Source organism: Typopeltis vanoorti, chromosome 21 (assembly GCF_054136105.1).
Source record: "Typopeltis vanoorti isolate ZY-2024b chromosome 21, IOZ_Tvanoo_1.0, whole genome shotgun sequence".
Taxonomy (NCBI): Eukaryota; Metazoa; Arthropoda; class Arachnida; order Uropygi; family Thelyphonidae; genus Typopeltis; species Typopeltis vanoorti.
In genome coordinates, this window is record NC_143569.1 from 57,821,953 (window position 1) to 57,847,468 (window position 25,516).

General features: G+C 33.8%; 1 protein-coding gene across 1 annotated transcript in view; it reads right to left on the bottom strand.

The window, feature by feature from the left end:
• Positions 1-690: 690 nt before the first annotated feature.
• eRF3 (eukaryotic translation release factor 3) overlaps positions 691-25,516 on the bottom strand; it is a 217,588-nt gene continuing 192,762 nt past the window's right edge. The window contains exons 14-15 of the mRNA XM_090411395.1: positions 17,607-17,775; positions 691-1,392 (exon numbers count right to left, since the gene is read on the bottom strand). Coding sequence (XP_090267521.1) covers positions 1,349-1,392; positions 17,607-17,775 — 213 coding nt within the window. The 3' untranslated portion in view covers positions 691-1,348. The remainder of the gene's footprint in view (positions 1,393-17,606; positions 17,776-25,516) is intronic.

The window sequence follows — 25,516 nt, forward strand, 5'->3', positions numbered from 1 at the left end:
TCTTTTGGATTTCCTCACTTGCTTCTCTCATTGTAAGGTGCTTAAAAAATGAATACATACACCAGAACAAAAAAATCCCTTATCTTACTTTGAATGTGAGCAAATACCAATGGTCATAAATAAATATAAGAAAAAGATCACTATCCTCAGATAATATGCCTTCTATTTCTTATTAGAAAACATAATACGAAAAATAAATAATATAACCATCTTGTGTGCACATTTATTAGCAAATGTTACTAGTTTATCAGTATTATATTGCATTGGCAACAATCTGATTTTAAGTAATATGTGAAGGCTATGAAAAACTTGATTCATTAATTTAATAAGAGCCTGTTCAGGTATAAATATCCCAAAGACAGAAAGCTAATCAAAAGGGTAATTAATAAATAGGTTATAATGTCACGCCTCATGAAGAGAGTTTAAAACTGCATTAAAATATTTATCTCACAAATCATATACAATGGTAGGAGGATGATAAAAATATGGATTTAACAGAACCACAGAATTTCAGTCATTATAATTTTTGATATTTTTAGAGAAGAACAAAGATTTTATATGTTCAAAATTTTTTCAAATATTGCATTTTATTCATGAGTAAACTTCTTTACTCAGTAGAAATACTGCATATTAAATACATGTAAAAATAAGGTATGAATTATATGTCATTATAAAATAACTGAGACCATATTAACAATAAAAACAAGCAATGCCAAGTGCATTTATTAAATCTGTGAATACATGAAATCCTGCTGCAAATAAACTTGCAAACGCATTAAGCAATGATCTGGTTCCAACATATGACAGGCGCAAGTTTTAGTTGTTTTTTTTAATGATATATGAGGATAGTATCATCTTTTAAAAACAATATAAAGAAATCAGTTAAGCACTCAAACTTTTATATAATTCCCTTTAAAATAAGGGAAACTTTCATTACCTTTAAATAAATAGCCATAATCCACCACATTATGATGAGAAATTTCTGTAAATGTCATGATATATTTTATGCAAGATCCAACAAGGATAACTTTGATGCAATATCTCCATCCCTAAAGTAGCAACTCTCAGTTGGCATAATTCCTTTAAAGATTTCACATACTTGGCTTAAAAGTGTTTAAATTTTGTTTTTACAGAAGTTTCATCACTTCTTTAAAATTTACAGGCTCAACTGAGTTACGCTTGCTTTGCTATCAAGTAAAAAATAAAATGAGAAAAATTTCTTTGCTTCATTGCATAAGTTTATACAGATTTTTGGATAGCTGCAGGAGGTACAGATCCAGTCATGGTGAACAGTTAGCAGTTCATTCACATTTCAATAGTTAGGAGTTTCCTGTATCATAAATGCTATCTATTCTACAACTCGTAGTACTTTACCAATAGCAATAGTTTTTCCTGAAATAAAAAAATAAAAAAATCAGAATTTATTACAAAAAACATCTCAATGTTTACACCATGTCACACAATTGATGCTGAACATAAACAAGCATGATTACATTCAAAGAAACTAATATAACTGATTATAGTTATAGCTACAAAAATACAATGAATTATTTAAAAATAATTCCATGAAACTTTTGAGTATTATTATTTACTGGTAATTCATTAAAACATAGGAGACTTTCCACATTTTGTTAATCATATACAAATTGCCATCAGCAGAAGCAAAACATTCTGAAATGAAATTACAAATATAAAAGCATCTAATACTAACAGTCCTATTACATAAATAGTATAAAAATAGATTTTTTTAAAAAAGTTACAAGTTTCATGCTTTAACTATATTTTTATTGTTGAATGCACCTATGGTTATCAATGTGCTGCTTGTGGAAGATTGCTGCAGTTTTAGTGCTGACATACCTCATTAAACCAAGTCTACTTTGGTTTTGTGAAACTTTCTGGTTTGGTTTGAATTATGACCAAAGCAACAGAGGCCAGTGCATTATACCAATTAATTGCAAATATTCTTCTGGTCTGGTATGCTTGTATAACTTGATGAAAACTGGTGGAAGAAAATTTCCACAAGTCAATACTAGGTTTTATCCAGCTGCTGCTATCAATGAGTTACAAATATACAGGGTGATCCAAAAGTTGGGCATATTAAAGTTGAAGCTAAGCTGCAACCAAGTGTTTCAATTCTAATTATTTGTTTCACCTATAGACAGCATCCATTGCATAGTTTTATTTATAAGGAAAGTAAAATGGTATCTTCCCAGGAGATACCAAGTTATTCTGCCTATTGTTCTTACACAAATGTTTTAGAGGAGTTTCATTAGAAGTATCCCAACTCGGTTGTTCCTCAAAATTTGCCAATTAAGAGATTAATCAAATGCTTTTGAGAAACTGGATCAGTTGCAGACAACAGCAGCATGGAAGCTCTTCCACTTTGGCTGAGGATAAAATGACTGTGGTACATGTGTTGCAACATTCACTTTCAGCATCTTAGAAAACTCTGAACAGACAGGCAAGTCATATGGCAGTACTTGGAACCACCAAATCCATACAGTGTTCACTCGGTTCAAAAATTAAAGCCACTGAATAAGAAACAAACATGTTACTTTAGGTGGTTTTGATCATTTGTTGAAGAAAATAGATTTCACGAGATGGACAATGTTTTCTTAAGTGACAAAGTGTGGTTCCACCTGATTGGATACGACAATTGACAAAAGTAACAGAATTTGGTCACTGAAAAATCATGTTTTCCACGAACCACCCTTACATTCTCTGAAAACCGGAGTGTGGTGTGCAGTATCACAGCATCACATTTGTGGATCCATTTTGTTTGAGATGACACTGAACAGTGTACTGTATCAAGACATCATCACTCAGTTAGTGACTCTCCTTGAGAGCAAAGAACGTGATTGCTGTTTTCAGCAGGACCATGCCACTTGCCCTACATTAAATGAAATAGTGCAATATTAGCAAATATTTTGGGGACAGACTGATTTCTAAAAGACTTTGGTCCCCAAGGTCTCCAAAAATCTTATGGGGTTACCAGAAAGATGAAGTGAATAAAAATAATCCTCACACAACTGATGAACTGACGACAAACATCACTAAAGCAATCAGAATAGTCAGTTAATTCTATGCTTCGAAGAGTTAATTCCAATTTCGTAAAAAAGATCCTGCATTAAAGAATGAGGCAGCCATTTTGAACATTTGCTTTAGTAATGTTATTTATTTTTGCCTTTGTAGAGATATGGTTATAAGTTCTGTTTGTAGCATTTAGTTCTATAAAGTTTGCCCCTAATATTGAAAAATTCATTTCATGATGTGTGCAACTTTTGAATAACCATGTAAAAATTCTCACTATAGCAATACCACTATAAAAAGCAACTGCCAAGTCCTGATCCAAACACATAGGTATGATGCCATGTTATGCTAAAAGATAATCATCACAGCAAATCATTCCTATGGTTCCTATGAGCTTGCAAATAGTGAGAGTCTACTATATCTCTTATCAAACATATGCAGAATAACAACTGTAATTCAGGTTCAGTATATAAGAAATTCTAATTTAAAGCTATGTATCTATATAAACATTAACCGAGTTTCTAAGATGCCAAGGTTTGTGGTTGTGACATGACAAGTCAGTGAGCTTAACATGAAAGGAAGAATGGATGGGATCTACATAAACAAGAAAGCCTCCATTCTTCTTTATTTGGATCTCACAGGAATCTGCATCACTAATCTTTCATTCAAAAAGAATTTCAATACCATAAATAAATATTAGGATATGAAAAGGTTAATTAAGTACACATAGCTATCTATACACGTCAAATGATGGAATCCAATTTCTGACAGTAATATTAATCTAATTTTTATTTTAAAAAATTACTTTTAAAATGAACTATGCAATTTATTTTAGTTTATTTCTTAGTTTTATATACAGAGTCCATCAAAAAAATGTATACACACTTTAACAGATCTATGGACTTTTTTCGAAGTTGGATCGAATTACGGCAGTATGATGTTCTCTCAAAGGATGTCATTACTCACATGAATACTAGCATCAACACATGACCGGTAGGACAGTCAAACAAAATGGTCAAGGCATGATTGTCGTTTGAGGAATGCAAGACCATTTTAAAGCGGGTATTTCAAATTTGAGAATGTTGTTGAAATTCAATGACAATGGAGGCATGAGTTTGCAACACAACCTCCAACATGCCTGACAATTGCACGTATTTGTGATAAGTTTGAGACCCATGGTACCATGTGTGATGTGCAGAAGGGAAGATCCGAGAGACCTCGCACAGCAACAAGTCCTGTTTTCTCGGCTATGGTGTTGAAACAGTTTATACGCTCGCCACACACACACAATGTGCAAGTGAGATAGGAGTTAGCAGTGCAAGCATATGGTACATTCTTCTTCGTCTATGATCTCTTATGCTTTTAAGCATCGAGATTTTACCAAAGAGATTTCCATGCCGCCCTGTCCAAGGTTTGTTGTTTTGCTTCTTTCCAGTTAATTCCCTTCTGCCAACCTTTCCTGGGTCTGCTCATGCTTCTTTTTCCTATTTTCTGGCTTTTGTATACAGTTTTTGCTATTCTTCCATTCGATTAACATGTCCAAACCATCTCATTTGGCCTTGTGTTATGAATTGACAGTGCATTCTTAAAGCAGCTAAACGGAAAGTTTACATCCCAAGATTATTACATGAAAATGAATCAAGACAATCCTGATCGAAGAATGCAGTACTGTATTTCAACACATGGTAGATGAGGATGAGGAGTTTGTGAGGAAGATGATTTGGTCTGGTGAAGCACAATTTAAGTTTAATGGAACAGTAAATTGGCAGAATTGTGTTTACTGGGCTCCAAGAAATCCGGGCATTCATGTGGACAAGGCAGTTTAATTTAAAGAGACTCAATGTCCGGTGTGGATTGTCATCTAGGGATTTAATAGGACCATTCTTCTTTGAAAGTACTGTTACTGGTAAAGTGTACCTAGACATGCTATGCACATCCATTTTACCTGCCATTCATGCACTTTAGGAATGATCAATTTCTCTTCCAACAAGATGGTGCACCAATTTTTATACAGGTTTTTCTTTTGCTGAAGTGTGTATACATTTTTTGATGGACTCTGTATATAGACAGGGTGATTATAAAAATGCACAACTCAAATAACACGTCTCCATTTCGAGGTTACAAGTATGCGAAAAAAGAAACAGACACAAATACAGGTTATAATCGGAACAAAAGAAGAATAGGAACCTCATTATAACGTATGTTGAAATTGGCCACCTCCTTTGTGAATACAAACTTGCATTCTTTTTACCAGGTTTCACGTCACCTTATGAAGCACTTGCACACCAATGTTTTCAATTGCTGTTGAAATGTTCATTTTTAGTTCATCCAGTGTGTGAGGATTATTCCGATAAACACCTTTGAGATACCCCCAAAGGAAAAAAATCTGGTGATCTTGGAAGCCACAATTCTTTCGAGATGAGATGGCGACTGAAAAATTCTTCCAAAATATGCATGGTACTATTTGACGTGCGGCACATGGAACTGTGTGCTGGAACCAGCAATGGCATTTGCAGACATCAAGGAGTGCCATGAAATGCAACAATGTCTTGGTAGACAGAACTATTCACCATTGTTTCAAAGAAAATGGGTTCCACTATATGATGGCATGATATCGCACAGCAAACTCCAATTTTTTGAGAATGCAAAACTTTTCTTTTGTTGAGGTGAAACCAGGCCTCATCACTGAAGAAAACTGTATCAAGCATCTCTATACCATGCTCTTCAACGAATGAGTATAACCATCTGCAGAAGATTATTCGTTTGTCTTTATCTGGGTCCTTCAGCTCATGGACTGAGTGCACGATATGGATGAAGGTGTAATGATCTCACCCCTTCCAATTATATGGTTTACCTAAAATCCACAAACCTAACTGACCCCAAGACCTACAGTAGATGAAACTGATGCTCCAAGCTACAAACTGTCAAAACAGCTGGCTAACTCTCTTACCTGCCCCCCCCCTCACTGTACTTACCACACCGATATAAAAAACTACCCATTTTAAAACCTTGACTGAAAATTTAATTTTAAATAATACAGATATATCGGTAAGCTTTGACATCACCTCAGTGTTTACTAATATTCCCTTAAATGACACCTTTAACACTCTTAAAAAAAAGTTTTTGCTTCTGATATCTTAGATCTCTTTTCCTTTGCCAAATTCTGGTTATTTTTCTTGGAAGAACAAAATTTACAAACAGGGGGAAACCGCTGTGGATCCCCCCCCCCTTGCCAATTTTTACATGGAAAATTTTGAAAAATGAGCTATAGACAGTTCCTCTCAAACCTTCTATCTAGCTAAGATATGTAAATACGTGTTTTCTATTCAGCCTCATGGCCCAGACACATTAGACTCCTTCCTCAGTCACCTCAAGAGTCTACATCCAATAATCCAGTTTACGATGGACAAGAAAAATAATAGTTTACCTTTCCTAGACATCTTAATAACATGCCTTCCTTCACTGTATATAGAAAACGCACTCGCAAAGGTAGATACATTCAAAAACTTTCCCACTACCACTCCCCTCAGCAATATAGTATTACTAAAACTCTAACCAATAGAGTCTATAACCTTTGTTCTAGTAGAACCCCTCTTTCAACCGAACTCAGCCACAATACACAACACCTCCCATTCCAATGGCTACAGTGATTACAGAATTAAAGAAATAATTTGTTCCTTCCCCATTCCTCGGCTATCACTTCAGAAGGATTTCAGAAATGCCATAATCATCCCCCACATCTGTGGCACATCAGAAAAAATAGCCAGGTCTTTAAAAAAAGTACCTCTACACAGCTTTTAAGACTCACCGGAAACTTGCTACCCTTATCTGTTCTACTAAAGATCAGCTCCCTTCTCTCTCAGTGCCTGGAGTATATAAAGTACCATGTTCCTACAAGCTGGCTTACTTCAGACAGACAGGTAGATCAGTAACCATCCATTTCGAAGAACATCATTCATGCATCTGCAATCACGACTATGGTCAATTTGTCCTTGCAGACTATGTGTGGGATATAACTCACAGGATCTTCTGGAAGAAAACCATGCTCCACTACAGTAAATTCAAAAAGGAAAGACTGTTTTTAGAATCTGCAGTGGGATTCAGAAATCAACAGAATTTAAATAAATATGGATGCATAAAACTTCGCAAAATTTGGGAAACCATAATTGTCAGAGGTCCCACTTTACACCCTAGGCCATCTACAAATGCCCATAGAGGGTGCACCACCTAGAAAGGACTTTAGAGTCACTCACATGTTTCATTTAGTATTGTGTTGTCTTTGTGTGTTACAAGAGCTATTTGTAATCCCTAAAGATGCCTCAGTGACAGACAAAATATTGGGAAGTGTTAAAATTAGTCTTCAATCCTAGTAAATTCCATTAAACATGATGTCCTACAGCACTTAAACCTTAACACACAAGCTTTTCTCAAGTTTTATTTCTAACACAACTCTCAGATCCATAAGTTAAAATTGGCAGCTAGTTTGGTGTTTTGACTAATTTCTCTCTTATTCCAAATAAATTTATTCAGTTGAATTCCTACCATACCAGCTTTGCTAATTATGTTGTCTATTTCTATATTAATTTGCATCTTTACTAAATACTGTGTCTAAATAGCTGAAATATTTTACATCATGAAAATTATGGAAACAACTACCACTTAAGAGTAAAATTTTAGTTTAGTATGAACCAAAATAAACAAGCTGCACTACAATCTATATAGCATGTTAAAGTTACTGACTAACCATTACAACTATTGGTGGGGAAAAAAAAAACTTGCTACATCAAAGCTAGAGTCCTATTATTATTATTGTTATCTATTAGGTTACAAAAAATTAAATTAAGCTGGAGAGCAACATGTTTACAAAAAGGAAAAAAATTAATAAATAAAAGATTACTTACATAGCTATGTATATAAATTACAACCAACTGGTATGGATAGTGACCAATAAAAGCTGAAAAATTGCTTAGTCAAAGTCAGGGTTTGTTGGAAACTAAGTGGGCTGAATGTGTGCTATCCAAATTTTTGGGATTTTTATGCCACCATTATTGTTAAGATTAGGGTAATCAAAATTTCACAGGCTTCTTTAAATCTCTGTTGATACCAGGTTTTGTATGATGTAACGAGCAAGTACTTTTCCAATCAATTTGATGTAGGGTGTTAAGAGCGTGACCTGCGCCCAGTTTTCCCAATATAAGGTAAGTTACAGGTGCAATAGATGCAATAAACTCCAGGATATGCCAATGGGGAGGAGAGGATCCTTAGAGGAGTTGAACATGTTTTTTAATTTTAAAGGTGGTTTAAAAGTGGCATTAAGAAGATTATAATGGCATAAGATTCTATTAATTTTTTCTGATAACCCTTTAATGTATGGAATAGCTATGGTTTTACTGTAATATATATTATTTTTTTATGAAGTTTTATGAAGAATTTGCTATAGCCATTATTTATAAATGTATTGATAATAATTTTTAATTCTTGTTTAAGAGCTTCTTCATTACAGCAAATTGTTATAGCTCTGTTTTTGAGGGTGTTAATGACTCCAAATTTTTGCAAAGGATGGTGACATGAGTTAGCATATATATATTGGCCGGTTGTGTAGGTTTCCGGTAAACAGTGAAGGATAGACAGCCTGAGGGAAGAAGTGTGACTGGTGTATCCAGGAAAGGAAGCAAGTTCAGATTTATGAACAGAAATTTAAAGAAGCCTGTGAATTTTGATTAGCCACCCTAATCTTAACAATAATGGTGGCATAAAAATCCCAAAAATTTGGATGGCACACATTCAGTCCACTTAATTTCCAGCAAACCCTGACTTTAGGACTCTATGCTTTTTTAGCTTTTATTGGCCACTATCCATACCAGTTGGTTGTAATTTATATATATACCTATATAAGTAATCTTTTATTTTTATTTATTAATTTTTTCCTTTTTGTACACATGTTGCTCTCCAGCTTAATTTAATTTTGTAACCTAATAGATAATAATAATAGAACTAGCATTGATGTAGTAAGTTTTTTTTTTTCTTTTTTCACGAGAGGTCCGACCAATAGCTGTAACGGTTGGTCATTGTTCAGTAACTTTAGCATGCCATATAGATTGTAGTGCAGCTTGTTTCTTTCTATATATGTGTATACTTCAGATGATGACCTTAATATGAAGGTCGAAATGTGGAGTGTTTATTTTGGTTTACATTAAACTGAAGTTTTACTCTTAAACAGCAGTTGTTTCCATAATTTTCATGATGTATTCTGATCACCATGTAAGCATGAAGGACTCTGTTTTACTTGTTTTACAGGTTCTCCATTGAGGATGCAGTTAACATTTTCGATTTTTCGGCATATTTTCATTGTCATCGGCTTTTTAGCAAACTTTTTACAACAGTTATTCAATTTAGTCAGGGAATTTTGCAACCCTTGCACAACATTTATTTAGAATGTATAGCATATCTGCATAAAGTGAACAACTAAGATTAACATTGCAATTTTAATATCAGATTTAACACTTTCTTTCATAATATGATCCACATAGATGATGAAAAACAGTGTAGAGATAATGTACATCCTCATGTCACACCTAATTCAACATCAAACCATCTACCTATACCTCCAATTCTAACTGCTGACTTACAGCTTAAATATGGACAAAGTATTGCTCGATATAACGTTCCATTTACACTACATAACTTTAGTATTTTGAACAGCTTTTTTATTGGAACTGTGCCATATGCCTTCTCTAGACCTCCAAAATTTAAATGCAGGTTCTTGTTATATTCTCATGATTTCTCAACTATTTGTCTTAAAATGAAAAATCCACAATTTTTTTAGCCATTTCTGAAGTATACTTGCATAAAAATCTTTAGAAACACTCAATAGGGAAATACCTCTATAATTCGCACATTGTTTTATTATTTCCCTTTTTATAGATGGATACTATGAGAACTCTACTCCAATCATCCAGGATTTGACCATTTTACCAGGCATTCTGATTTATGCAGTGCAGCCATTGTACAACTTTTAAGCCTCCATATTTCAGCATTTCTCATCAAATTTCATCTACTCCACCTGCCCTTTCCATATTTCAGGTTTTTGATGGCTTTTTCTACTGATATGTATTACTGAATAAATGCTTGTTGAGTGTTTTCTTTCCATGTCACTGCTTGTTTCATTAACAAATGTTTCAAAGCAATTACTCCAGATTAGAGAAAGAATGAGGTTTTTCTAACAGGACAAAATAACCCAGAAATGTTCAGTAGGTAGTTTTAAACATTTTTTGAAATATATTTTCTTGATTTCTTAACACTTTCATTGCCAAGCTGAAAATTGGAATTTCGTGTGGTGGCCAAATTGTTTTTATTTATTTTTTATTTAGTTAGCGACGTCCACGCTATAACGCGTGATCGGCCGTTTAGTGAGAACTCGCATCGCGTGATTGGCAATGAACGTGTTAATGAAGAGTTCACTGAAACTGTTTCACAAAAAAAAAAATTTTTTTTTTTTTTTAAAATAGCCTCCAGAATATTTTGCCACCTTCCTGATATTTATTTTCTGTGTTTTTACCCAAGTCCTCCCATGAACTTTTGTGTTTAGCTAGTTTTATTATGCAGTGCTTTGCTTTCTTACATTTTTCTCTTACAGAATAAAGAACACAAGCTGACTTCGAGGAACTTTTCCCGAGTCTACCTTGGAGTCCTGATTTTTCTATCCTTACACACAATCTCACCACATGCCTCTCTAGCTGGATCAATGTTTTCTTCAGGGTTTGCCACTGAATCCCTAAAGTTTATTTCTTATTTTCCAACTCTCATTTTTTCTTGACTAGTGTTTGCATATTTTAGTCTATAGTTCACATGCTCTAACAATATAGTAACTGGAAATGAAGATATGAAGCTATCTTTCTCCTAGAAGTCCTGATGGTGCCCTCTGGTGGGCTAAGTAGGCATTCTTGGCCATTGGGCTGAAGGTCTGCTGATGTATGCCTCCCAAATTTGGGGCAGTCGCATACAACCAAATTTGTTGAGGTTTGGAGAGTTCCTTAGGGCAGAGGCTGATTCCATAAATAATCTTTCGAATTTATATTTGCTCCGGTGTATTATTTTTGCTTTCTTCCACCGTATTCTATGGCGAGTATCCAGAGCATGGTCTGCAAGACCAGAATGGCTATATTTGTAAAACCAGATGTAGTCCTTGTGTTCAGAAATTCTGATATTCGCTGTCCTGCCTGTTTGGCCAAAGTACGACAGTTTACAACTGCAAGGGACCTGGTATACACCAGGTAGGTCTAGGGGAAGTGGTTGGTCTTTGGTAGAGTGGATAAGGGATGCCAATTTTCTGTAAGGCCTGTAACAGGAGGTGAGGTCATGTTTTTTTAGAATTTTGGTAATTTTTTCTGAGGTGCCTTGGATGTAGGGAATGATGATGGATTTAGAGTAATCTTTTTTGTGGAGGGGGGGAGGAGGGATGATGGAACTTTGGTTTTCTCAGTTTACAGAAAACCCACCCATACAGGCAGATACATCCACCAACAATCTCACCCCCCCCCCCCCTCACAACAATATGGAGTGGTAAAAACACTATACAACAGGGCTAAACTAATCTGTTCTAACGACATAGCCCTTAACACTGAACTAAATCACATCCTAAACACTTTCTCAGCCAATGGCTACCCCCCCCCCCCCAAAAAAAAATCCAAAAAATATTAAAACCTACAAACCACAACCCCCCCTCCTCCCCCCTCCACAAAAAAGATTACTCTAAATCCATCATCATTCCCTACATCCGAGGCACCTCAGAAAAAATGACCAAAATTCTAAAAAAACATGACCTCACCTCCTGTTACAGGCCTTACAGAAAATTGGCATCCCTTATCCGCTCTACCAAAGACCAACCACTTCCCCTAGACCTACCTGGTGTATACCAGGTCCCTTGCAGTTGTAAACTGTCGTACTTTGGGCAAACAGGCAGGACAGCGAATATCAGAATTTCTGAACACAAGGACTACATCCGGTTTTACAAATATAGCCATTCTGGTCTTGCAGACCATGCTCTGGATACTCGCCACAGAATACGGTGGAAGAAAGCAAAAATAATACACCGGAGCAAATATAAATTCGAAAGATTATTTATGGAATCAGCCTCTGCTCTAAGAAACTCTCCAAACCTCAACAAATTTGGTTGTATGCGACTGCCCCAAATTTGGGAGGCATACATCAGCAGCCCTTCAGCCCAACGGCCAAGAATGCCTACTTAGCCCGCCAGAGGGCACCATCAGGACTTCTAGGAGAAAGATAGCTTCATATCTTCATTTCCAGTTACTATATTGTTAGAGCTTGTTGTGCTCCTGCCTTTTGTTAAGTTCCTTTAGAAAATGGCAATGAGACATTGCCGAAATATCGGAAATATCTATTAAAGTATTATTTAATTTATATTCGGATCTACGTTGTTTTAATTCCCTAAGTTATTTAGAAATGCATAACCAATGTATAAGCCTATCTACGAGAATCATTATTATTAGTATTGCATTTTTCTCCAAATTTTCCCACAACTCAACATCAAAGTTCAATTTCTTTTCCACTAATGCTTCTTATGCTGATAGTACCAATCTTGAACGATGACACCGAACTGGGACGTGTTCTGGGTTGCAGTAGCTGATTCTTCACTGTTTCACCCTGTTTCCCAAAAGAAAACAAAGGGAGGGACAGGGTCTTATTTAACTGGGTGATGCCACAGAATGAAATTCTGTTGTGTTGTACCATCATTTTGCATTATAGTTCAACCAATAATACAATTTTTGGTTGGCTAAATCCCAAATTATTTAACTGGGTGCACTATGAGAAGTTATGTTCAGCACAGAAATAGGACAGCATAATATATAAATAATGAAGATACTAAGATGCACCACCATATTTACAGTAAGATAACAAACAAACAGTTAACAAATTCCAAATTATGTATATATATATATATATATACATATATAATACAAATACACAAATAAATTAGGAAAGGTTAATATAATGAAAAAGTACTATCTCCAAATAAAGGAGATAAATGTAGACAATCAGATCTATTTAAGAATGGACAATTAAGTAACATTTCATAAGTTTCCTTATAAAGACATTACATAAGAAATAAGGCTCATGATACTTGATATAAGACTTATGTTCTACATGACAGATAAAGGCAGATCCTCCAATTGTCCATAATAAGACAAGTCACAAGAGTAAGGAATCTGGTTACCAGATTCCAGACACCTGTGGAAGAAACTTATCCTTTGCTGATGAGAGAACAATTGAGATTTTTCTGAGAGGACAAAATTCCACATCCCTAACATGAGAGAGAATTTCTTTTATGGACACGTAGCATTTAAATTTATTTGTGAAACAGTTTCGGTGAACTCTTCATTAAGAAATCAGAAAAATATATTTCAAAAAATATTTAAACCTACCTACTGAACATTTATGGATTATTTTGTCCTGTTAGAAAAACCTCATTCTTTATCTTATCTATTATCTTATAGTGGAGGAAGCTTGTCCAAAGGACAAGCTTCTTCCACTTACTTTTCATGCCATCTTCTTTATGGAGCATAGTACTTTTTTATCTGCTAATCTAATTTTTTTTTATTTATGTCACATACCCAATATAGAAAATTAAGAATTTGTTGTTTTGCTATCTTATAGTAGCCATGATGGTAGTTTTTGGAATCTTTCATTTATCTGTGTATTATGTGCTGTTCCATTCCTGTGCTGAAGATGCATTTGACACTTAGACAAGAATTTTACCTTTTAAGGTCAATATATAATATATATATATATATTTTGAAAGTCTTCAGGTAGTAGATAATTTCTGTTGATCAATCTGAAACTAAAAAAATGATGGCACAACATGACAGAATTTCATTCTGACTGGGGCGTCGCTCAGTTAAACAAGGCCTGTATTGTTTTCACCAGGGCAAACAGCAAAAAGTCAGCTATTGGAACAAATCCTAAAACCCACCCCAAATCAACATCACCAGCATTCAAGATTGGTACTAACATAAGACGCTCGAATGGCAAAGAAATGGAGCTAGCTGAGGAATTGGATAAGTACCAGATTGACATAATAGGGGTGACAAACAAAAAAAATGCAAAAACTGTTGAGATCATTCTCAACAATAAATACAAAATGTTATATACAGGCAATGACAATCAAGGAAAAGAAGGAGTAGCCATAGTATTCAACACTAAATACGAGACTAATCTTCTTGAGTGGCAGGCAGTCTCAAGTAGAGTGATGTGGGCAAATATCAGTGGGGAACTGAACAGTGAGACTTATTTGTACCAATGGTCCTACAGAAAGTTCTACTAAGGTAGAAGTGGAGGAATTTATTTTTTGAGGCTTTAGAGAAAGTAACTGACACAATGAAAAAGGAAAAGTTGCTCCTTGTTTGGGGATCTAAATAGCAGAGTAGGAAATGATTGTCAGACATACAAAAATATATTGGGAAAATTTGAAGAAAAGAGCAAAGCTAATAATAAGGACAAATAACTGTTGGATTTCTGTTCAGAACATGGACTGGTTATTACTAACACCATGTTCCAACATAAAAATGTGCACCAATTCACAAGGAGAGAAGAGGCAAGGAATATTACTGACTATGTTATTGTTGATAGTGATGTTTTCTCCCTTGTGCAGGACACCACAGTGTACAGAGGATTTGAAATTGGAAGTGATCACCATTTAGTCTTGAGCAGGATAAAATTGAATTTTATATTGAAAAGAAGACCATGTAAGAATGTTTTAATGCAATAAAAGTTGAGCAGCTGTCAGATGTGAACTGTAGACTAAAATACACAAATATTATTCAAAAAAAAAAAAAAAAAAAAAAAAATGAAAGAGTTTGAGAACAAGAACCAAACCTCGGAGATTCAGTGGCAAGCCCCAAAGAAAACACTCATTGATTCAGCCAGAGTTGCATGTGGTGAGGTTGTCTGTAATGATAGAAAAATCAGAACTCCATGGTGGACACAGCAAGTTAAAGAGGCAGTGAAAGAAAAGGAGAAGAAAGCATATCAAAAGTTCCCGGCAAATAAGTCAGCTTGTGCTCTTCGAGAATACAGAGACAAATGTAAGAAAGCTAAACACTGTGTAAAACTAGCTAAACAAAAGTCATGGGAAGACTTTGGTAAGAACACAGAAAATAAATATCAAGAAGGAGGCAAGATATTCTGGAGGTTGTTGAAGAAGCTCAGAAATGGAGGAAAGAGTGCTGTAAAAGGAATTAGGAATGATAAAGGTGACATGAAAACAGGCAGAAAAGAATTCCTTGAGGTATGGAGTAATTATTATACATCGAAAAATTGCTAAATGAAACAAGCAGTGATGACAGCACAGTGGTAAAAACCACTGACCATGCTTGCAGTCAGGAATACATATCCATACTTTAAGTAGAAAAAGCCATCAAAATCCTGAAATGGAAAGGCAGCAGCAATAGATGATATTTGACCAGAAATGCTAAAGTAGGAAGGTATATAAAAGTCGTCTTACAGTGGCTGCCCTTCATAGTTCAGAAGGCTTGGAAAGAGGGACGAATTCCGAATGATTCGAGTAAAGCTCTCATAGTACCCATATATAAAAAGGGAAATAAAACTGAATGTGAGAATTACAGAGGTATTTCTCTACGAAGTGTTCATGGTAGGATATATGCAAGTATACTTGAGAAATGGTTGAGAAGGATTGTGAAAGAGAAGCTTGGTGAAGAACAAGCTAGATTCAGGCCAAATAGAGGCTGTCAGGATCAGATTTAAACTTTACGACAGATAGTTGAGAAATCATAGGAATATAACAAAGATTTGTATTTAAGTTTTGTAGATCTGGAAAAGGCATATGACAAGGTGCAATGAGAGAAGCTATTCAAAATGCTACAGTTATATGGTGTCAATGGGGCATTATATCGAGCAATACTTAGTCTTTACTTGAGTTGTAAGTCAGCAGTTAGAATTGCAGGAAGTACAGGAAGGTGGTTTAATGTTAAACCTCGTGTCAGACAAGGATGTACATTATCGATTCTGTTATTCATTATCTATATGGATTACATTATGAAGGAAAGTGGTATTAAACCTGATAGCAAAATTGAAGACATGAATCTTAGCTCTTCGCTTTATGCAGATGATGTTATACTTCTAAATAAATCTGCTACAAGTCTGCAAGATTCCCTGACTAAAGTGAATAACTGTTGTAATAGATATGTTATGAGGATCAACATTCAAAGGACAAAGACAATGAAGATAGGCAGAAACACTGAAAATATCAACTGCATTGTGAATGGAGAACTTACAGAACTAGTAAAACATTTCAGCTACTTAGGCACGATTTTTAGTGCAGATGGTAAATTAAATATGGAAAGAGACAACAGAATCAACAAAAGTGTACAGAATGAAGTCGACTGAATAAATTTATACGGTACATCAAGTAAAACACTTGACCAAAGACTAGAGATCGCAGATATGAGAAAAATTAGTGGCATGAATGTATGGCATCAATAGTAATATCATATTGAAAATGAGGATATTAGGAAAGAACTTGGCATTGTCAGCATCCAGGAATGCGTTAGCAGAGCTAATCTTAGGTGGTATGGTCACTTAAACAGAATGGGAGAGGAAAGATTAGCAAAACAAGTGTTCTCTGCCAGGTTGGCAGGAAGACCAAGATATAGGTGGATTGATACAGTAAAAAGTGCCTTAGAAGATAGAAATATAAGATCTGATAATGATATAATTTTTCATGTAGTACTATCATATCCTGTACACCCCTTGAGGATATATATCAGAAATTTGACGATGATGATGATATTTTGAAAGTCTTCAGGTAGTAGATAATTTCTATTGATCCATCTGAAACTACCCACATGGCTTATTGGGGCCTGAATTGGCTTGAAAATTAACAGTACTATGTTTGTCCTCAAGAGCTGGGTTCCTGGATTATCTAATCCTTAACCCACCTGTGATACTAGATGGGACAACATGTACAAGAACTTTACAATCATTTATGTGCAATTCACATTAAAAATAAATAAAATCTATTCCATGTTAATTTATAGAGCATTCATTGCAAAATAGTTATTTTGTGATAAATTGATGTAATTTTCACTTGATACTTTGTTCAATGCCATGCAAGGCATTTGTAAATTTACAAAAATATTGCATGTTGGTTAGTGAACATAAAACTTGATATCCGAATCATGGACAATCAAAATAGTTTTTATTTATCTTAGTTAGTCTGACCAATTTATTTTCTTATGCAATTTATGTCTTCCCTGAATTCGTTTAAATTGTTTCGACATGTGTCGAAATGTTTCGACACAGTCATGATGTTGTATTAACATTTCTCATTGTACTGAATATAAGCCAATCATGTTTCTTGCAGGAACCTCATTACATATAATTACTGTATAATGTCATTGAGATCTTAAATTTTTGGTAGATGATATATGGTAACTAGTGTCCATCTGTTGGCTATCTATAGACTGATATAAATGCATCAACAACCAAGTTCATTCATACATGCACATGAGGTGAAACTGTTAAAAATGTTCTCCTACCTTCATCTCGTAAAGTAAATCTTCCCATTTGAGGAAACTCTTTGAAGGATTCTAAGCATATAACGCCTGCACATTCCATTCTCATTATTGCAATTTGATCTTGTTTCACAAATCGTGGGCGGTTTTTACTCTTTTCTCCAGATTTCTTATCTATCAGACAGATCAAAGCCTTTGGGAAAAGAGCAGATAAGTGTTAGTAATTTAAAATATTTGAAATTAATTTTTTTAGAGCTTCAAATAAATTATAACTGCATGCTCAACTGTTCATTTCATTAAACAAAAATTTAGATATTATAAAATACATATCGAAATATACACAAAGCTCTTATTGAAAGCAAAGTTTATTCATCATTAACAGTCATTTAACAATAAATTAAACCAAATCTGGACATCACATAATATAGATATACTATTAAAACACAAAACCAAGCATATAATTTCTGGTCAGGTATAATATACTGCCAACCAAGTGGAAAAAACTGTTTTAGCAAGTTTTCCATATATCAGCAAAAATAGAGTAGCAAAAATATGGTGCCACACCATTTTGTTTCTGTAGCTCAGTCAGTATAGATGAAACCCTTTGTTTGGAAAGACCTAGATTCAAATCAAAAGAAGTGAAGAACTTTTATCAGGACTTTTCAACAGAAGGTGAGTTAGCTGCTAAACCTGCCAGAAGAACATATGCAATTTAGTGCCACAGCAGATAGGATTAATTGCTCTGTCAGGTTTCTAAGAAACCAAGTTTCTTAGGCGAAGACAGGCCAATGAGCTTAATATGAAAGAGAAGATGATACCTCCTTTTTTTTTTTTTTAAATCAAAGAAATGAATTCTGCCATTGAGTTAGCTCATAGGTCCAGCTTTCTATTGATGAGACTTTAAATATTTGTTTATAATAAGGTAAACTATGGATGAAAACAATACAATCTCTTATGAAGCAGAAGATAACTGAATCACTCTATTATGTTAATGACAAAAATCCAGTTCTCTTTAATTCCTTACACACTTTTACTGGAGTTGCACAATAATAATTACTTCTTATGATGTTACCTTGTTTTGCAAATATATTATACCATATATGCATGTATATTTAAGCCAGAAACAGCAAGAACAAAGAATGAGGAGTTTGGGCAGGATAAGCTATTTGGTTAAAAATTATAGGCATTAGTAAAATTTGGTTGATGAAGGAAGTAGTGTATTTGAAGCTATATGGTGTGAGTTAAGAGCCAACAAAACAAAATATATACAGTAAAACCCCCATTTTTACGTTCCCACAATTTACGTTTTCCTACCAATTACGTCATTTTCTGTTGGTTCCGTCTTAAGACCTATTCTCACGATGTATTGTTTTCCCGCCATTAACAACTTGACGTGGACATTATTTCCCGTGATTTGCATTTTTTTTCTCGGTGGCAATACCGATTTTTGAATCGATTTCAGCAGAAATCTGTGCATCTCTGTTCTCGGGAGGCATTGTTTTCGGCTGTAGTTTCGTTTCCACCATCATGGTGACTTGCACACATGCAGCAGTACTGTAGTGATGAGCAATACCGTGATTTTTCAATCACAGTACAAATTGATATAGCAGAATTAAACATAATTTAGCGTGTGAAAGTTGCTTTGCGGTGGTGGATTATGGAGAAAAAAGACAGAAAATGTATTTCGGTAGAAGAAAAGATGGCAATTCTGCAACATGTAAATTGGCATGCCGGAACACGTGTGCATTTAGCATAAGATCTTGGGCTCTCCATGTCCACTTTGAACACGATAGTAAAAAACAGGTTCAAGCATTGAACTCAATGCAAAGTAATCTGGCGCTGTCAAAAAAAAAAAAAAAAAAAAAAAAAAAAAAAAAAAAAAAAAAAAAAACCCGAAAAGCAAAAACAATCAGCAATTAAAGATTTTTTTAAATGGATAAATGCAAGTACATTGTAAATTCATTTATTTTCGGTTATTAAATATTGTAATCTAGTATGTAGACTCACATACTAGCAGTAAGTCATCTTTTAGCCTTTTTTAAATGTTTTTTTTACATTTCCTGCTATTTGCACTTTTTCCCATCAGTGTAAAAAAGGGGTTTTACTGTAGTTGGTTTTTGCTATAGGCTGGGAGGAGGAGGTGGCAATACATTATGAAATAAAGTGGCATTAAACCCAATATCAGAATTGGAAATATCAAACATATCAATTTGTTAAAGAATCCTGGAGCTGTGCACTGGATTTGTTTAAGAGTATGACTCCCCAAGATTTTTTTAAAACAAAACTAAATAACAGCTATCATGAAAATTAAAAATAAATATACAAAAACTATGAAAATAAGTAGAAACATAAAACTTCAACTGCATCCTCAATGACATAGAACATGCGAAATATTTTGGCTATTTATACACAATTTTTTATTGAATATAGTAAATTAAATATGGAAATAGAAAACAGAGTAAACAAAGTTGGTATGAAGAGATTTAAATGGAATAATAGGCAAATTAGCCAAAACAGTAAACTAGCAACATACAAGACAGTGATTAAACCAATTTTAACTTATGGATCTGAGAAGTGGGTTAGATATGAAACTCTTGATTAAAAACAAAAGACCACATAGTTCTGAGAAAATCTAGGAAATGAAAAAAATGATGTCGATGGCAGACATATTAAAAGTAAAGATATTAGAAAGGAACTTGACATTGTTAGCATTCAAGAATGTGTTAATATGAAGTGGTATGGTCACTTAAACAGAACTGAAGCAGAAAGGCTAGCAAAACAGTTGTTTGATACTAATGGCAGGGAAAAGATCCTAATATCTAAGTGGACTGATGGAATAAGAAGTGTCCTAGAAGACAGAAATATAAGATGTAACAAACAGTGGAGTGTTAAGTGACAGACTAATTTGAAAGAAGCTGCTGAAGAAACTGCAATTGACAGAAGATTAGTGGATATGAACTTAATCATGTAGTATTGTCATACTATCCTGTACACTGCTTGAGATACATATCAAGAAAGTGATGAATTTACGAGTTTTGCAGATGCCTAAAGATTGGGTTTAAATACTGTCTAGGATAGAAGAACCTTCATAAGGAATTTTCAACTGAAGGTGAATTAGAGTGATATGAAGATAAATTTTCTCTCTCAAAAATTTGGATTTTTCATCCTATTAGATAGACAAACCTAGCTCCACGTGTAAGAATTTTCACATTTACAGAGGAAATGAAATCTTTTCAGATCATTTATTTAGTAGTATCTGAAAGAGAAATAATAACAAAATGGATAAAAAAGAACAAGAAAAAACAAGTATACAAAGTACATCTTATTACAAGAAGAAAGTATTAGAATATTATATCAATTGCTATTAATAGTTTATCTAAAATTATCTAGTTTATCTAAAAGAAGTCAAAATTAATGAAGATATAGAAGAATGAAAAACTAAGAAAATGCACAAGGCGGCCTCTGAAGGTAGTGGAAAGAAAAAAAAAAATAAAAACATTTTGAACAAAAATATAGAAAATGCAATTAAAGAAAAATAATTAACATACAGACCATTCCTTCAAAAACAAAGGAAATATAACTAAATCTCCATAGTAAAGAAAGCACACAAATTCTTGAGATATTCATTAATAAAATAGAAGAATACACACACACACACACAGACGGAAGACAAGAAATATCCTACAAAATACAGGGATCCTTTGATTAATGTGATTAATTACTCCCTCGATGTTACCGCATATATCAAATATAATCAGCAATGGTAAAAATTACCATTCGTTCCTGATCGATTACTGTAATACTAATTCGTTTTATATGGTACTCTTTTAGGAAAAATAAAACACGAATGCAAAGTAAATGTTTAATAAATGCTTGTACCTACATTAGTTACTGCAATTTTTTATATAAAAAAAGTTATTAAGAGTTGTTTGAACAGTTTTAGTTTTTTCTTATCAGCGTAAATTCTACGATAACAAGCAAAACGACTTTCTAGACCTCGGCAAGCAAGCATTCTTCGATCAATATCTGGATCCATATCCATTACTTGCTGCTTAAGCGATTCTAAACTGTGAAATATTCTATCCAGTTCTTTGTCACTGAAATCTTTTGAATTTGAATTCTTTAACATCTTCCATCAACACCATCAAAACCAAGGTCTTCACCAATTGCAACAACTTCTTCAACCACGTTGTTCACATGATTTTGAAAACCACCTAAGTCATTAACGCATTCTGGCAAAAGGTTTTATCCAAAAAGCTGTCATGCAGCTAGAAGGCACTTGCTCCCATGAGTCAGGAATGTTTTCAATTGCATGTTTAATGTAAAACTTTTTCCAAAATTCTTGGGGCTTAATCGCATTTTCTCCCGTTGTTGTTGTTTCTACTGCCTCTGAGAATATCTTTTTAAGAAAATAGACTGGGAGTGTGGCTGCATGTGAGGAATGATGTCATCATGCTCATGACTTTCTTTCTCTCGGCCAGGAAACACTCCTTGAGGGGTTTGCATGTTTTTGCGTGCTAAATTTAAAGGCGCACTAATTAAAACTCTTGCCACATATATAAAGTGATTGTCGCAATTTATTTTGCTGCATTAATCAAATCCACGTTAAGCAAGGGATACCTGTATTAAGTAAATTAAATAATGAAGAAAGAGAGAGATGCAGCAGAAATCAATATAATACAAGAAAAACAATGATTAAAAGTTACAGTATAATTCAAATTTATTAACAGAAAATACCAATGACGAAATCAATATAGACCCAATTAGACTGGAAGAACTAAAAGAAACAATACAGCTTTCAAAAAATAGAAAATCAACTGGATTAGATGGTATAAATATAGACTTTTGAAATAAGGTGAAAAATAATTAACATTAAAGAGGAATAAGCTTATTAAACACAGATCACAAAATATATAGTAAAATTTTGAAAAAAGACTTAGAAATATTTGCAAATCTACTCTCAGAAGAACAAAGCAGTTTCAGACATAAGATCAAATATTTCTCCAAAAATTTGTCTTAAAACAAATTATTCTGCAAAAAAAAAAAAAAAGTTAATTTAATTTGGAGATGCATTTAACCATTAGATTATGAGAAAGCTTTTGATAAAATACATAAAAAATTTTTAGAGTATAATGAAAACACAAAGATATCCATTACATTTAGTGCAAGCTACACAAAGTTTATATATAGACACAAAAAGTTACAATTAGATAATAAATTAACAGGAGACTGAAATTAATCAGGGTGTAAGACAGGGATATACACTCACATTCATAGAAATTGCATCACCTGCTGTAATGTTTTTTTTTTTTTTTTGTTAATTAAATTTGAATCTCTAGTTGAAAAGAGATAATAATACAATAATTGTCACAAATAATGAAGGTAATATAATATTTTTGATTATATTTGGCTCTTTTTAGTACAAGGTGTGATATAATTAGGAAACAACAAACTTGAAAAATTTGCAAACATTTCAAAATGGAGTGGACAGTGATATTTTCACTAGAAAAACAAATGCCAGTATCAAAGTTTAGTTCAACTGCACAGTTTTACTAACATTCAAAGCTAAAATTCATTTTTGGCTGTTTAGTGCTTCAAATGTCCTCCTTTTGCTTTTATTAGATTGGCATCAGCATGGAGTTGACAAAATCAATTTCCTTATGGATGCAACTGTCAATTCATGGTTCCATATCCTTATAATGGCTTCTTGGAGCTCCCGAAGTGTTTTTGGCTTCTTCTTGTGTATTTCAGTCTCCATTTGGGTACCACAAATTTTCAAGAGGGTTGAGATCTGGGCTGTTTTCTTGCCATGGTAGTCACTCAATCGAGTATTCACTGAGCCACTTATTAACCTGCAAGAAAACAAACTTTTTTTTTAAAGTATGAAACTCAATTTGTATGGTACATTTTAGGGTTATAATAGTATTACTTACACTTTTTGCCGTATGAAAAGGGACAGAGTCATCATGAAAGATGCAGTTTGTCATTACAGTAAAGTAGTCTCTGATAGTAGGCAACAACCCTAATATTTTCTGGTACACACTTGTGCATTCACTGAATCTTTTGTGAAATGCAAGCGACCAAAACCATAAGACGACATGCAGTCCAGATCATCTGATTGGTGGAGAATTTGACCATTGACATTAGACAGTCAGTGTTGAATTTTTCCCCTGATCATCTTCGAATTGTATGTCGCCGCCAGTATCCTGCGGGTTAAACTTTTTCTTGTTAGAAAAATTATTCTTTTCCACTGATCAGGGGTTCATTTGCCATGCTCTTTTTTTTTTTTTTTTCAATCTAATTTTTTTGGTTAACAAGCACTTCTTTTTAGAGAACCTGGCTATCAGTTTCTGTTGAATAAGTCCTCCTGACAGTTACAGAGCTTGCCACACCTCCCATTTGTTCTTCCCAGTCTCGTTTCGGCTCTCCTGGAGAACTGAAATGGGATTTTGAACTAGATCTTGGTATGGTGTTCTTTCTTCCTTTCATCAGATCTGGCTTCTTTCACTTTCAACAGTGGCCATACTGCCACAGTAGATCGACTACAGGACACCCTTTTAGCTATTTCACAAGAGGAATAGCTAAAAGAACTGCACATAATTAGCCACAGCAATCTCAGCACGAAAATGCGAAAACTAGTTCTTGCAGTCTATTTATAGCATAAAAAAGTCTGACACAATACAACAAAATATCTAATGATAATTAACATCTAAAAGTAAGATATAGATGAAAAAATAAATAAATTTCAGAGAATCTGTAAAACAAGTAAAAGGATAATGAATAAAAAAAAAACAAAGATGAGAAACAACTTAAATGCTCTAAAGTAATGGCCACTATTATAAGGTTCAGAAATATGAATTGTTAAAAAGAAGGATCAAAGTAGAATACAGGCAGCAAAAATGAGATTTTTAAAAACATTAATGGATGCACAAAATTAGATCATATAAAAAAATGACATCAGAAGAGAGTTAGGTATTTATAGATTAAATGAAAAGATCAAGGAATATAGAAAGAAATATAGAAAGAAATGGAAAGAGCATTAATGTAGCATGAAAAGATATCAGCTAGCAAAAGATATGTGAATAAATAAGACTGAATGGAGAGAGAGGAGGAGGGACCACTTTCAAGATTAAAAGACCAGTGAAGCCAGAATAGACAAATAAATGCCTAATTCTTGATGAGAATTAGGCAAACTAACCAGATCAAATTATATAAAAGCCAATGAAGATGACTCATCAGAGCATTGATTTTTGTAGATCATCTCCATCGGCTTTTAATATAATCTGATCATTTGCATATAGCATTGTAATACTGCCAAGTTACTTTGCTGTAACAAACCATTTGGCTTAACATATAAGTAACTTGGCAGCATGTCACTGTGCTCAAGTGTTAACAGATGAACATTTAAGATATTGTGTTCCAGATATAACCAAATTGATTGCTGAAGAAGGAAAAGATTATAAAGCTATATTAAGTGTTTACAGTATTTTTAAAAAAATTCATTATGAATTAATACAGGAAATTCTTTTTAAGAACGAATGATTTCAATTCTAAGATGAAAAAAAAAAAAAAAAAAAAAAAAAGAAAGAAAAAAGAAAAGTTCCCTTAAATAGTTTCTATGATGCCAAGCAGACTGCACCAGTTTAAGAAACTTGTAGATCAAAATAAAAATTGACCTTCACTGCAATCATACATTAGTCATTATTAATATACAGAATGCAACAACAGAAGCCTACAGACAAAAAAGCTGTCTTAATACTTGGAACTATCCCCTGAACTTAGAAACTACTCTATTACTTACATTTATATATTTCTCTCAAAAATTTTGGTTTTTCTCAAAACCCCTAGACAAACCAGTCAAAGACCTTATGTACCTAACAGACAAAAACTGAAATGTTGCAGCCTCATGCGCAGTTAATCTTGGAAGCAAGGTA